The sequence below is a fragment of the Siniperca chuatsi genome, linkage group LG6, assembly GCF_020085105.1.
Source record: "Siniperca chuatsi isolate FFG_IHB_CAS linkage group LG6, ASM2008510v1, whole genome shotgun sequence".
NCBI lineage: Eukaryota > Metazoa > Chordata > Actinopteri > Centrarchiformes > Sinipercidae > Siniperca > Siniperca chuatsi.
The window spans coordinates 2,129,464-2,144,428 of record NC_058047.1 but is presented as its reverse complement, the minus strand read 5'-3'; the positions used below and the strand labels follow the sequence as shown (position 1 = coordinate 2,144,428).

The following is a 14,965-nucleotide window of genomic DNA, read 5'->3' as shown; positions in this document are numbered from 1 at the left end:
TTGTAACGCAACATCCGCTGCTTTAGGTCATATATGAGTTTAACTGTATGTGCGTACGTATAAACAGCTCGTAGTTCACTGATATGAAGATCAGAATCAGTGCAGTGTTATTAACTGCACTGATTGTGGTTAAACATCAATACAGTGATCTCACATCTGAACCCAAAGATCTGTGCGTCAGTGAATTAAAGACGCTCGAGTCAAATTTTGGGATTTACTCCAGAGTATGAAGCCACTGAAAAATACTTTATGAACAGAATGGACCAATAGGAGAGATGGGTTTACAAAGCTTTAAGATATTTAAACAGAGCAGGATTATGGGTAATCTGAGCCTATGAAATTTGACGTGCATCTGTAGCGAGGTATATCCTGGCCTTGACTTACTGAATGTACTGGTGATGAAATGAATTAAATGCTACGGCAGGTCTGGCTCTTATTAGCATCATGCCAAAGTTATTTTCTAGAACTATGTAAGCCTCTATGTTACATTACTACTTGGATTTGGTCTCATATCAATATAAATTTCACACACTGAAGTCACGTCCTCAGTATTGTTCTGAGGTTGAGGGTTTTTAACAACCTGAGGAGGAGTTTTCTTTCTACAGCTACAGACAAATTAGTGGGCTTTTAAAGGCTGATTCAGAAATTCTTTAGAGTATTTATCATATATGTGACTGTTTTAGGCAAATAAATCAATCAATAAAATGAGGGGATTTAATGTTTCTCCACCAGAATTATATTACTAACAGCGGGGAAATTCACATCGTCATGTTGGAGCAAATATAATTGTTGAATTAATAAATATAACGTGAGCTTTAGGGTGACTGGTCAAACATTTCTTAGGGGAATTCGGACTCTGATATTTCGGATGCTTGAACTCACATTCAAATTAGTGTGAAGTATGGTATGCATATCATTATTGTGTAGTTTTGGTGCTTGAGGCACAAATCCACACAACAAGGAGAGAAGAGGTGATCGTGTTCCTCTCAAACTGGACTCTGTGCGTACGTTACTGTGTGAAGTGTTTCTTTTTGAGTGTCACTGAGTGTGTTGATGAAGTCACTGTAGAGACGGGGAAGTAATAAAACTATTTTTTTCCTATTTTATCATAAAAAGCCTCCTGTGGACAGGTGCTGTAAATTAGCGTTTTGCTACAAACACTAAATACAGTGCAGCTGGTGCTTGTGCATAATTGTATGTTGAAGTTCTGCTATTGCTATGTCCATGTAAAACAAAATGAACTTAACTTGGGCCAGTGTGCAAATATACAATGTACAATGTACAAACTGTGAAAACCTCCTAAAAACACAAATGCATGATGTACGTGCTGCAGGTTCATTTATTGAACGGCTCAATTACATGTAAGGGTTTGAAAATGTATGAATAAAATATAATATCTGCAATCCAACAAATGTGGCTGACCTATTTTATTTTATTTATTTTTTTAAACTTTTATGGAGCCTGTGGAGACACACCTTACATTCTTCAGCTTTTTGTGAAGATCAATAACAAGAAAAAAAAAACATTCATACTTACTGTGCTCCAGTGTGACACTCAATTTTATGATATTATTCATTAATATGGAACCACAGAGATGAAACTGATGGTTGTTGAATTGCACAGAGGCTCATAAAATCACAAAAGCAAAGTGACATTTGAAAACTCCATAAAAGTCAGCTGTAAACTAAGTACACAGAATCATAATCACATAAAAGCAATGTGGAGTGTGCTTATGTTTTCATATTGTTCAGTAAAACAAAATGTGAGTTGGGTCAATTGTCATACAATTTACAGCATTCAGAAACGGGCTCATTCAAGCTGCTCAACATGCAAAGGCACACACCCACCCACATATAAGCTAATATATTATCACTGGCATACGTAACCACATATTATGACAAAATACAAAACATTTACAAAACCATTAAACAGAGGAAATGATGCTTTGTAGCCTCCAAAATAGAAAATATGCGTAAGAGAAAGCAGTTGAATGAATTGTTCAAAATGACATTTCCACTGAAACATTTACAAAACAATTAAATAAAACATTTTTTCCAGTCATTTTTAAACTGGCCATCACTCAGGACAATACCCAGATGGCTTAATGTGAAGAGCATTGTTCCAAAACGACAAAATGATTAGAAAAACATGCTATATTCACAAAATGAATAAAAAACATAAATAATTCTAGCAATTTTCAGACTTTAAGTCGCCGATGGTGCAAAGTTTTGATGATTGGATCTGCATTTTCAGGAAATGAGTTAATTAGTATTTATCAATTATTTGATGTATTTTTTTTTGTTGTTTTTGTTTCTGTTGTATTTTGGAATTGGACCTCCACCCTTTCTCCAACTGAAACACCATTATTTCCTTTTTTGTGGGTCGATATTTCCTTCTATACTGAACCCCTCAACAACAGCACAAGCCTGAAAATGACCCTTTTTTTTACTTTCAAACAATGTAAAGTTCGTCAAGTTTGAATGAAGATTCAACACGATGCCGTTCCAAAAGCGGTTAAAAAAATCATGCAGCTTGTTAAGGGGTTTTAACTCCTACAATTAACTGTCATTAATGAAACAGACGTTTCTGTCATCAGTGTTAAAGGTGGGGTGTGCGATTCTAATCCAGTACACGTCGTTTTGTCAGATTCTGCGAATATCTCCTGACGGCCCGCTAGCTGTCTGTTCAGTGTGAGTGCTGAGAAACCCTCCGGTGTTTGTACTCAGCCCCGGCTCTGTAAACGGGAAACTAACAAAGTGGCTCGCACCGAGCCACACAACACTATTCCAGCCATGATTAGTGTGTCAGGTGACGTTAAATGACTTGCCCGCAGACATTCAGCTGACTTTCTAAGCCATGACATGCTGCTGTTGTGATGTTAGCTGTAGCAGCAGGAGAGTTGTGAGCGTCGCTGTCTGGAGCTGCTGTGCTGGCTCTGGGAAACCGTCTCGTCCTCTCTGGCTGTTAGCTTCTCAGCAGCAGCTGTAGCGACAGTTTGCTAACCCACAACCTAGCTAACATTAGTTATGTTACTTGCTGTGTCGTTGTTCGCTCTACATCATGGTATTTGTCATATTGGATTTCTCCAGAATCGCATACCCCACCTCTGAGAGGCGTGCAGACCTGTGACTGAACTGTTGAAAAAGGCTTGGAGTTAGTCCACCATGTTACCATCATTGGTTACAATGCAAAAATGTTCAGTGTTAGTATTTAACATGTGTTGGCCACCACCACCACAGCAGGACACTCCACGCAGAGCCCCACACCACAGGCATGGCTCCTGGGGGAGTTGCTGTTACAGATACTGTCCCATGCTTCTCTGATGCCCACCTCCAAACTCAGGCTGCCTGCTGTTGGGCCGATCACGGCCCAGGATGGGGCCTCTGGCTGGGGGGCCGTCCTGCTGCGCCAGGCTCTCCCTCAGCTCCTGGACCTCCTGGGTCAACTGCTCCACCAGCGGGAGACCTGAGGGCTCCACCATCTGCCTCTGGAAGTCCTGCACAACACACACACACACACAGAAGACCATGAAGACCATGACATGTATACACACATGCATTAGCAAGAAACACATATACACAACACAAAATACTGGTTTAACAGAGGATAGAAAGCTGCAGCTGCATTTACAAAATGCAGAACAAGGTCATTACATTTTTGCCATGTTGATTCTGTTGCCTTTTTAAAAAATACATTAATACTGTTATCTGAGTCTCTCGTATTGTGGTAAATATTTTGGTGAATGTATTTTGAATGTTGGTAAAAATGCTCTTTGGAAGCCTGGAGTCTGTATGCATGTATCTCCAAATTTGGTGATTTTGAGCTTTTAAGATAAACTGAAGGATTAAGTGTTCATTTAAGGGTTGAGAAAATGTTCCTACTTCTTAAGCCAAATAAACTATTTAAATATCTGCTGAATTATCTGAAAAAAGGCACTGTCACGAAGCTGAAAAGTTTGTCTTAGCTAATGACAAGTTGACGTTAAATAGCATTTGTGTTGAAAAAGAGAAACTCAGAGCAGCAGAGTGGTGAGTATGACATGACTGTTGTTGTACTGATGGAATTAGTGCTGTGGAAATGTACATTATACATATTTAACAATATTATATTGTAGTACAAGTAATTCCACCTCCTACAACGTTCTTTACCCGTCTATTATTTCAATCTTGGCTTTTTATATGAGAATTTACGTTAAGATAAAATTACAAACATCATCTCAAACATAGAGAGATTCTGCTCCCTCCCTCTCACTGACCCTGATGATCTCCTCCTTCACATGCAGTGTCCTGGTGAGGGAGTCCACCCTGGTAGCCAGACTCCTGCTCAGCTCCTGGCTCTCCTTCTGCCTCCTCAGAGCCAGGCGCAGCTCCTCCTGCACGGCCTGGAGCTCCACAGCCGAGTCTGATCCGGAGTCAGACCTCGATCCGATGCATGAGCTCAGCTGTCTGCGGAGCTCCTGGAGCCTCATTGTCTGCTCGGTCATCACCTCACCGAGCCGGCTCGCAGAGTCCTGCAGGGAGATTGTTGTCATTTTTCCATACGTGACTCTATACTGGACCTAAGTGCTTCTACTGAGCTCCTCCGCTCTACCTGAATGTACTGGTCCCTGGAGCTGATGGTTCTGAGCAGCTCGTGGACCTGCTCCTGGTGCTCCTGGGCCTGGCGCATCCGGTCGGCCAGCACTTCCTGGAAGAGGCGGTCTTTGAGCTGGAGTCGGATGTTCAGCTCCTCCAGAACGTCGCTGGGAGCTGACTGGATCTGAACCAGCAGGGAGCCGCGCAGGTCCTGCAGCAGAGAGAAGAAGAAGAAACGTGAATCCACAGCGAGAAAAGCAACAGAAAGGTCCACTCAACAGAGCGGGGATGACAGCAGTGATGTCAGGAAAGTGGATGTGTTTTTGTGTTGTTTTTAACATGATGCAAAGCCAATCTGTCATGTCCCATCTGATAATAAAGCTGCAAAGTTGCATCGTCAATTTCCCACCTGTTCTTCAAATGTGGTTTAATTAATCCAGGCTAATATGATGTGAGCCAGCTAAAACAATCCTTATAATTCTCATCCAGCTGTCTTGGTTCTTCTAGGGGACTGATTTGTTGGTCTTATTCATGGTCATTCTGGCCATGGGTTATGCTAACTTTGCACTCGCCGCATCTATTATAGATTCTGGAAATGTGACACTGACAAACGCAGTACGAGCCGCCTAAAGCTTTCCAAATAAACTTCACTTTTACACTAATCATTTTAAAAGCTCTAAGTCCGACTGAAAGTAAACACAGAAATTAGCCCTCTGGATTAGCTATTGTAGGAAAATACTGGAATTTTCTTTGAATATTGGAAGTTATTTTGAATACTCGGATTGGAGGACTGTACTTATTATTGACTAACATGACACTATGACCACAGACAGAGTGAAAGACTTTTCAGCAGCTGCACAGTTCTTAATATAAAGCTGAGGAACGGATTATAACTGATATTAATATTTTAGTAAATCCATTTCCTTTTGGTCACTTCCTGTCTGTACCTGGGCCTCCTGCGTACGAGCGTGCAGCGCCACCTGCAGTTGGCTGATGATGGTGTCTCTCTCTCTTAGGATGCGACTCTGTCTCTCTTCGCTCTCCTGCTGCTGCCGCTGGACGTTCCTCCAGGCGTCACACACCTGCTCCACCTCCAAAGTCTTACCACGCACCAGCACCTCCAGGCTCTGGCACACATACAAACACACACACACACACAACCAATGATGAGTGGTGGAGGTAGCAGAGTGAGTAGGAGAAGCAGTGTGATTTGTGTGTGTGTTCTTACAGTGATGGTCTCCTCGTTGTTGGCCAGGACGCAGCACTGCCTCTCCAGGTCTCGCTCCTTCTCTCTGAGCAGCAGCTGAAGCCGACGAGTCTCCTCCTCTTTCTCGTCCACGCAGCGGAACTTCTCGTCCACTGCTCGCTGAGGGGCGGACGAAAACAGTGTCAATCATCACTGAACCTGACAGTTTTGGTTTGGCCTGGCCCTAATTATAGGAGCCGTATTCACAAAGTATCTTGTCTTATCTTACCACCAGCAGTCCAATATGGCACCAGACGTTTCTAGATAACAGTTTCCTCTTACGGTCTGTTTACAAAGCTGAACTGCAAATCAGGAATAGCTGACCCCATTGCAATGGATGACATCATGTTTCATAAACAAAATTACTCACTATGTCCACAGTGACTGGTGAATAATGTGAAATTAAGTCCCATTGAGTTATTGTTTCAGATCCTAAATAAGGCTTTCCTGATTAAAAAAAATAAAATCAATAAAAGGCTACAGGAAGCAGAGGCACTACTTAAATTAGACTACATAAATTAATAGATAAATAAACCTCTGGATGAAAACTTCTGATGTTATTGTGACGTTTGGAGGTGAAAATACAAGGTAGGCACACAATATAGTACTCATACACCAGCCGCAAGACAAAATTAACTCACAAGAGCTCACAGGATGTACTGTATGACCATTGTGTGTGTGTGTGTGTGTGTGTGCGTGTGTGTGTGTGTGTGTGTTTTGTTTACCTCCAGAGCTCGGTCTCTCTCCTTGATACGCTGGCGCAGTTTCTGAAGCAGAGAGTCTCTCTTGTCCTTTGGATCCTCCCACAGCTCACAGTCCTGATTGAAACAAATAGTCAGTCACACACCAGTGTGTGTGTGTGTGTGTGTGTGTGTGTGTGTCTCTGTGTATGCGTCATAGACGATAAAAAAAGTGGGGCCAAAAATTACCACAGCGGAGGAAATGAAACCATCTACAGCGACTCTGGAATTACTGAGTCGCTTCAGTTCAGTCTGAGGAGCATCTAGTGGTCGGCAGAGGAACTTCAGCTTGTTGCACTTCCACATTCAGCTGTGGGGTTTCTGTTTGGTATGTGCAGCATGCAAAGCATCTCCTGTGATATGAGCCCTATATGAATACTATGAATGTTTGTACTGTAAGTGTCGGTGCTGATGCAGGTTTACCTACAAGCATGAGAGGAGCTGTTTACTGTATACAGTCTGTTTGTCAGGTTGAGTGTGTCTGACCTCTATCAGCTGCTCTTTGGTCAGCAGGGACGTCTTCAGCTCTCTGATGGTCTTCTCTCTCTTCTCGTCCTCCCTCTGTCTCTCTTGCTCGCCCTCTCTCAGCTGCTCCTCTCTCTCTTGCAGGACTGATCGGGCCTTCTCCAGAGCCAGCTGCAGGTCCTAAAAATCACACACACACACACACACACACACACATCAACATAAAGTACAAAGAGCCAAGATACGAGGTGATCTTTCAGAGAACACAACTGATATATACAATCTGATCCTTACTAAATTTAAACACAGACAATCAGGCAAAAAGATGCTTAACAACAAGTAACAAGTAGAACTAATAATTACAAAATAAAAATGTCTTTTTAAACACTTCTCCTTTCCTCACCTGATTGTGCCTCTCTGTCTCCCTCCTGTGCTGCAGCGCCCCCTGCAGGTCTTTCTCCAGCCTCTGCAGGGCTCGGCTCAGGTCCTCCTGCGTCCTAGCTGCCTGCCGCTGCGCCCGCTGACCAGCCTGCAGCTCCAGCTGAGCCTGGAAGAGAGACGCCTGCAGAGCCAGAACCTCACCCTGACCTCGGATACTCTCAGCACCAGACACCTGCAGCGAGGGCGAATAAAAGACGGACAAACACACAAGGAAAGAAAGGGACAAACGAGGAAAGAGAGACAAAGAAACCTCAGCAAGAGAAGAGGAGCTCTGATTTGAGGGGGGTGAGGGGAGATACCATGAGTTGGTTTGCTAGTCATGGTTGAACAAAACAAACCGGGAAACCCTCCGTCCCCACTGTTAAAAATTAACAAATCGCTTACTGACTGAAACTCTATCTATGAAGACTGTGGTCAGTCAGAAACAAGTCATTTCAGTGGCTGTGGTATAAATCTGTGTATATTATAAAAATGATCTGTGAGCACAGTCGCTCACTGATGTGAAGAAGCCACATTGGTATCATTCAGCGTCAGTATGGAGGACAAACCTGCAGCTGCTGCAGCTGGTTGCGGTTGGCGAGCTCTTTGAGAGAACACAGCATCTTATTCTGTTCCTCAATCACCCGATACAGCTCTGCAGCCTGCTCACACACAAACACACAGAAAAACACAATTTCTATAAGAAACTGTGCATTCTTTGTCTATTTCCACTTTTGACACTGCTGTGTCTAAATGTATTCCTTCCTGTCTCTTTCTAGTTCTTGCCTATCTATCTATCTATCTATCTATCTATCTATCTATCTATCTATTCATTCATCCGTCCCTCCCTCCCTACCTGTGCCTCCTTGGAGTTAACAGTATCAGTGATGTTCTGGATGTTTCGCTCCTGACGCTGGGCTTCCTCTCGGGCCGAACGCAGCTCCAACCCCATCTCACTGAGACGCTCCTGCAGCTTCTACACACACACACACACACACACACACACACACACACACACACACACACACACAACTGACTCAGTACAAAGCATTACAGAGCTTCGCTGTAGACTAATGTAAAAACTGGTTCAGATGAATGAAGTGCAGGTGTGGAGGTGGGAGGGGTGACGTGTTTATACCTGGTTCCTGGTCTCGCCATCTCTGATCTTGACTTGGAGCAAGTGGACCTGGTCCTGGGCCTTCTGCAGCTCACTGACACACTGACCTGCAGCACTCTCATACTGACTGAGCTGGCCCTGCTGCTCATCAATCAGCCTCTGAAAGACAGGAACAAAACACAGGTCAGCTAACAATGATAATACGTAGTCGTACTGTATACAGGAGCAAAATTAATTATGGTATGACTGGACTTGCATTTTGTGACAGGCACTGGTTGTTGTTTTTCCTCTAACCCTTAACATGTATTAAATCTAAATAATAGTTGATTGGTTAATCAGTGGTGAAACAGTTAAATGTGTGTTGTCCCTGCAGCTGTTGTGTGAATGATGGAGTGAAAGTGGAAAGTGATGTCAGCTCACTGTTGGATGACTTCCTGGGGAAGCGGCTGTTGCCACGGCAGCATGTTGCTGACTTCCTTGTTTTTGTTTTTATGATCTGTGTAATGATATGATGTCACTCGGCCCTTTGGGGCGCTATTAGTTGTATGTACAGCTGTTTCAACTGGATTCCAAAACAATACAGGGTCAAATTGTAGAAGTGAAGGAAAGATATATAAGAAAATCATAGATGACACCTTTTGTTTTATGGGCCCCATAATTTCCTACCAATTTAATGGAAAGAACTATGTAATTTGGTACTACAAATAGAGTATAAATTCACCTATTTTAGTAAAAAAAAAAAAGTCAAATCATGAAACAGACCTCTGGTAGAAAGGTCAGCAGTTAGAGCAAAGTCATCGCTAAATAAACCAGAATCTAGTTTTGAATACTCTGGAGTCTTTATCAGTGTGTAAAAGTCACGAGTGTAAATTTCCTCCTTCATACCAGTGAGAGGTTTGTTGTACAGACTGGTATATTGCTGTATAATGGACCAACGCACCAAAACGTAACGGGCCATAACAGAGCTGTCTTGTCTCGGTTTGCTCCTGGCACACTGAACCACATTCACACTAATCATTAACATAACAATAGAAGTTATGAAACTGGATCTGACTGAGCAGAGCCTTCACACCGACCGACTGCCGCAGCGCTTGGAGAATGTTCCCATGGCAACGCAAGTGTTGCTAGGATACCGACCAGGAAGAGTATTTGTGCTCCCCGAGAGGGTAATAAAGGCAGCGGGTGAGTTCGGCTTCGTCAGCGGTGAAGGAGATGAGTAAGACAGAAAATCCAGAGAGATTTGACCGTGTTCAGTCTGGATGGCAGGCACACAAACCGGGAATTAGCTGGTCGATCTGCTTAAAAGGTGGTGTTGAATTTTGCATCAGCTGGACTAAGCCTTCATCCGATTGTCAGATTTCTTTTTCTGTACGTTTTTACAGATTTTCATTGCAAACAACCTGGGTATTTTTTTAAATCAGGTCTTACGTTCATCAGACATCCAGAAGTTGTCCCGTTTTAGCCTGATAATTAGACTGAAGTGCCATTTTCTCTGTTGGCAGTGATTCAGAGGTCCGGAACAAGGCTAGTCCTGTTTTTACTGCTACAAAAGGACACTGTCAATTGCATTTTACAGTTAACAGGCCCCCATTTCTCCGCTCAGAATATGATTCCACTAATGGAAAGTGAAGGAAAAAAATGTGGAGAAAATGCAAAAAAAAGCGTCTGATTACACTTTAGATCAGACAGCATCACATCAAGTCATCAAAAATCAGAAACTACAGAATGTTTGCACAGAAAATTATATTTTTACAGTTGAATTTTTACTCAGATTTTGCCTTATTAATTTCTTTTCATCCAATTTTCCCTTTTTTTAGGATTCAAAATGATAAAAAAATATTATTATTATTTTCAAACGGCACTCTAGTGATTTAGTATTGCTCTTCTATAAAGTAGACGGACTTGCAAGAGACAGATTAAAAAAAAAAAAGAATGGTCAAAAGCTGCAGAGGCTGAGAAATCCTTGTATGGGTCAATATCTAAAAAAACCTGGATCCTACATTTCCCATAATGCAACCCAATAATGTCTTACAACTTCCTTGGCTGGGAATTGAGTCTTTCAGACTCCACATACCCAGTTCGTAATGCAGGCTTTCCATTAAAGATGTGTTGCGTCCACGTCAACATAACCCTGATGACATCACTATGACACCATCGGGGTTATTTAGTGAACTCCTCCAGAACAACAGAAGATATTATACAACTGTTTTCACAGTAGTATTAACAAGTAAACTGATCTTGATGTGTAAATTGGTTTAACCCCTTTAACAAAAATAATGACAGTGAGAACACATTTCTAACTGTCCTGCCTAAGTGAGAGCAACAACACGGAGGTCAGAGGTCATCTAGTGACCAGGTGCCGCGTGGCTACCGATCTACCTGCTGAAAGCGGAACGGCCTGCACTGAACATAATCATCCAGCCACTGTTCCTCCATCTCTGCCAGCTCCGCCTGCAGCTCCTGCTGGGGACACGGGGTCACGACCTCCGGTACAGGCTGGTGGGGGTACAGCTCACAGTCCGCTGCCCCTCCACAGGGCGACCTCAGCGGGACGGGCAGGGCCAGCGACAGGCCTTGCTCCAGTTTGGCTTTGACCAGAACTGGGAGCTTGCTGCCCCTTTGAGGCTTCACTGGCCGGTACTCCCAGCCCCTCAGGAGGCTCAGCATCATCTCAAGGCCAGAGAGGGAGCTCTCACTTGTGGGTTTATCCCACGGCGTGTCCCTTCTCGCCGCAGCCTCCTCTGCATCTTTCTCTGGTGCAGTTTCTTTGTGGTTCACAGGAGGGCAACTCATGTCCACAGCGGTGTCGAGAGATTCTACAGATGATGCCGGGCTGGGACTTGTCCTGTCACACATGGTCTTATCAGTGTCCAACCCAGCTGAAGAGGACTCAAAGGCGACAGCTGTAGCCTCAGATGCTGCGGAGGCTCTGGTGGGGTCGTCGACCCCCGTGGTGGCTGTCGAGTAGCGCGTAGATGGGCCACAGGATGTGCTCCTGCGCCCAACACTGCGAGGCACCTTGCACACTGCCTCGTAGTCAGAATCAGCAACACGGAGCGCTGCACAACCCCTGCACCGCCTCGGCTTCTGGCCAGAGAGAGAGTCTGCTCCTGGGCACTGGAGGTGGTGGTGATGGCTGTGGTGGTCCGGGGCGGGCTCCTCCTTATCAGCCCAGGATTCATACACAGAGTAAGTCAGATCGTCCTGGATCATATCTGAGTATCTTACAACCTGCAGGGCTGACAGATCCACCACAGGAGTGTCTTCAGACCCTGCCTCAGTCCCAGCAACTCCCACAACAGACCCAGGCGGAGCCACAGCTCCATCCTCTGCATTGTTCTTCCGGAACAGGCCTCCGATACACTGCCTCAGCCGGTCTTTCTCCAGCAGCAGCTTGTGGAGGCGCTCCAAAGATAGCGCCTCCACGCGGGCGATGACCGTGTCGAAGCGGTACATGCGGTCCAGCATGAAGGCGCACTTGGAGCAGGCAAACTCCCCGTGGCCGTCCCGGGTCAGCTCGCGGCCCAAAGCGTGGGACAGCAGCACCTGCAGGTTGACTTTGGCAGCCGGGTGGAAAATCCATCGGCGCTGGTTGCCACAGAGCTCGCGGGCGCAGATCCTGCACGCCTCCTTCATCTTCACCACGTCCAGCATCACAACAGCATGCAGCTGTCAATTAACTACCAGCAATATAGCAGCGCTCAAGCCCGTTTCTTTTGCTGCTTGAAAAAAGGTGTGAACGTTTCTTTGGACTGTAAGATGAAATCACAACTGTGTGATCTTTAAAGTGCTGATTTTTTGCCTGGAGTTTTGTACAGGTGTGGTCCAATAGTTTTTTTTCCAGGTGTGTCGCATTCATCCAAACTAAAAAAAAACCCCACACTGATTTAAAAAGTTGGGACACATTAAAGAGTTCCTGTACATTACAAGTGTTGTACAGAGATGCTTTGATGTGGTTTATCCCTCTTCAGCCTCCGTCCTCTGTCTTCCAGTGTCAGGTCCTGAAATGATTTTTAAAAAAAAGTCTTATGTGTTTTTAAATGTGTTTTATATGTTTCAGACTCCATCTGCCGAGAAAGACAGTGTTTTACAATCAATCAATTCAATCAGTTCTGATGGAGATGAAACAAAAACTAGGTCACTTTCTGATGGGGATCAGATCTAAAGAAGCCGCATCAGCAGCCCTCAAAACACAAATCTCGTCGGATCACGCTGACAACGTGATCCGCAGCGTTCATCCAGTGAAGCAGACTTCCAGGCAGAGCGGATGTGAGTGACTCTCTGTCATGGGTTACATTTTCACTTCCACGGTGGTAAACTGCACACACACGTGCTGTCAGATCGATCCGGGTTTTACTCCGGTCGGTTTGTCCTCAATGATCCCGGTGTAGAAGCGATCCTCCGGTGTGTGTGTTTTTTTTTTTTTTTAGGCTTTTAAATCAATGACGTCTCTCTACATGACAGCATCTCCCCGCTGCAGCCGCTGCCCCCGTTATTACCCGACACAAACACGGGGGGGAAAAACCCGATCTTTCCTCGTCGACGGTCTGGATGTTTATAGATTCACCGGAGACGGTCCGAGTCCCCGTTCCGCTGTCTTCTCACCGGCAGAGGCGTCTTCAGCTGAGGATGGAGGGGGAGGCTGTCAGACCTCGAGCCGCTTTCGTAACGAGACGACGAGGCAACGTTGACAGAGACCAAAGATCCTGTACGTGTGAGAAGATGTCTCACTCCGCAGCTTTAACTAGTCCCGTTTGCAAAAGTGGGCTGTCGCCCCCCCCAAAACTATTATTTTATTATTCCTGGGAATATTCCACATGCATAACTCATTTTGCCCAAATTAGGCCACAGGGATTCACTGAAAGTGGTCAACCAGTGGTTGTTAATACATTTACTCAAGTACAATTTTGTGGTACTTACACTTTACTTGAGTATTTCCATTTTATGCTACTTTATACTTCTACTTCACTACGTGTCAGAGAGAAATATTGTACTTTTTACTGCACTACATTTATTTAAGAGCGATAATTACTAGTTACCTTTCAAATTAAGATTTTACATACAAAACATATGATCAGTTTATAATATATGATCAGTTGTCAAATTAAACCAAACGTATATGAAGCAGTTAACATCAGCTCCACCTCGACCAGCGACAACATTAAAGTACCGCTTACATATTAATACATCAACAATGATACAATAATATAATAGTATAACACTGACAGAAGCCACTCTGAGTACTTTTACTTTTGATACTTTAAGTACATTTTGTTGCAGGACTTTTACTTGTAATGGAGTATTTTTATCCTGTGGTATTGCTACTTTTACTTGAGTAAATGATTTGAATACGTCTTCTACCGCTGGTAGTGTCTAAAACCACTAGAGCTGTCTCATAACAATAAATATAACAGCTACAAGTGTCAAGTGTAATCGAACACGACCCCCACCGGCCCGGCTTGGAGTTGCTGATGAGGCTGAACATTTGAACGCAGCCAAACGTAATGCTCTGGCTTTTGTCACTCTTGATGAGCAGTAATACTGAGATGGGAGGAAGCTGCCGCACCAACACACTCGTACGTGGATCTGATGCTTTCAGAGCTCCCGTATGGTTTGAGTACGTGGTGTTGTCACTGACCTCTTACTCCTTCTCAAGACTCCAAAACATTTTATTCACCTATTTATTATTATCATTATTATTATTATTATTATGATCATCTACTTTTTTCTAATTTATTTATTTAATTTTATTCCTCATGTATTTATTGTACTTGCCATATTTGCTCTTGTGTTCACTGTATTCACATCTGTAACCACCGTTACAGTCATTCGTTAGTTACTGTGTGCAAAGACTTCGGTTTGTTTAACGAGCAGTTGGGGTTTGCTCCTGATTTATGCTTCTTGGTTTGAAAAATCAATAAAACGATTTTTGAAAAGAAAAGAATAGCGTCTAAAACGTGCCTTAAAGTTTCACAAATTGCATTTGCTTTATGAATTCTCTCAAGGATTCAGTGAGAACAGTAACCCTTAAAAAAGTGTTATGAAACACTGGGACATCATGGTGCCAAATGCATTATGATTTCCATTATGAATCTTGGTTTGTATTATTTTGTATTTTCACATATCTATTATTATCCTAGGCTACTTCTAGTTGAAACTGATGTCTGTTTGTTGTACAAGGCTTTTGTTAATAAAGATTTTAAAGTGGGCGTTCCCCTTCTCGCAAACAAAATACTCTTCTTGTGAAACCGCATTAAGAAGAGGCTCAGGTTAGAAATCTGTTAACATCTTTTTTTGTAGGAGTGAGACCTCTTGCTGCCGCCTGGACTGAACCATTTTACTGGAAACAGGAAGGCTGTGGAGCCCTGCCCTTTAATGCACTGACTGTCTCTTTTTAATAAAC

The 14,965-nt window shown here is 43.6% G+C and overlaps 1 protein-coding gene across 10 annotated transcripts in view; it reads right to left on the bottom strand.

Moving 5' to 3' along the window:
* The window catches only part of LOC122878294 (phosphodiesterase 4D interacting protein), a 106,042-nt gene that overhangs the window by 27,937 nt on the left and 63,140 nt on the right, over nucleotides 1-14,965 (bottom strand). For 3 of the 10 annotated variants that reach the window (XM_044200903.1, XM_044200905.1, XM_044200909.1), the window contains exons 1-12: nucleotides 10,942-13,330; nucleotides 8,584-8,721; nucleotides 8,302-8,421; nucleotides 8,015-8,107; nucleotides 7,429-7,638; nucleotides 7,047-7,205; nucleotides 6,546-6,638; nucleotides 5,803-5,940; nucleotides 5,522-5,701; nucleotides 4,591-4,785; nucleotides 4,256-4,510; nucleotides 3,331-3,496 (exon numbers count right to left, since the gene is read on the bottom strand). In XM_044200903.1, coding sequence (XP_044056838.1) covers nucleotides 3,331-3,496; nucleotides 4,256-4,510; nucleotides 4,591-4,785; nucleotides 5,522-5,701; nucleotides 5,803-5,940; nucleotides 6,546-6,638; nucleotides 7,047-7,205; nucleotides 7,429-7,638; nucleotides 8,015-8,107; nucleotides 8,302-8,421; nucleotides 8,584-8,721; nucleotides 10,942-12,216 — 3,022 coding nt within the window. In that variant the 5' untranslated portion in view covers nucleotides 12,217-13,330. Of the gene's footprint in view, nucleotides 1-3,330; nucleotides 3,497-4,255; nucleotides 4,511-4,590; nucleotides 4,786-5,521; nucleotides 5,702-5,802; nucleotides 5,941-6,545; nucleotides 6,639-7,046; nucleotides 7,206-7,428; nucleotides 7,639-8,014; nucleotides 8,108-8,301; nucleotides 8,422-8,583; nucleotides 8,722-10,941; nucleotides 13,333-14,965 lie in introns of those variants that run through there. The other 7 variants (XM_044200911.1, XM_044200910.1, XM_044200913.1 and 4 more) reach the window with 4 other exon arrangements.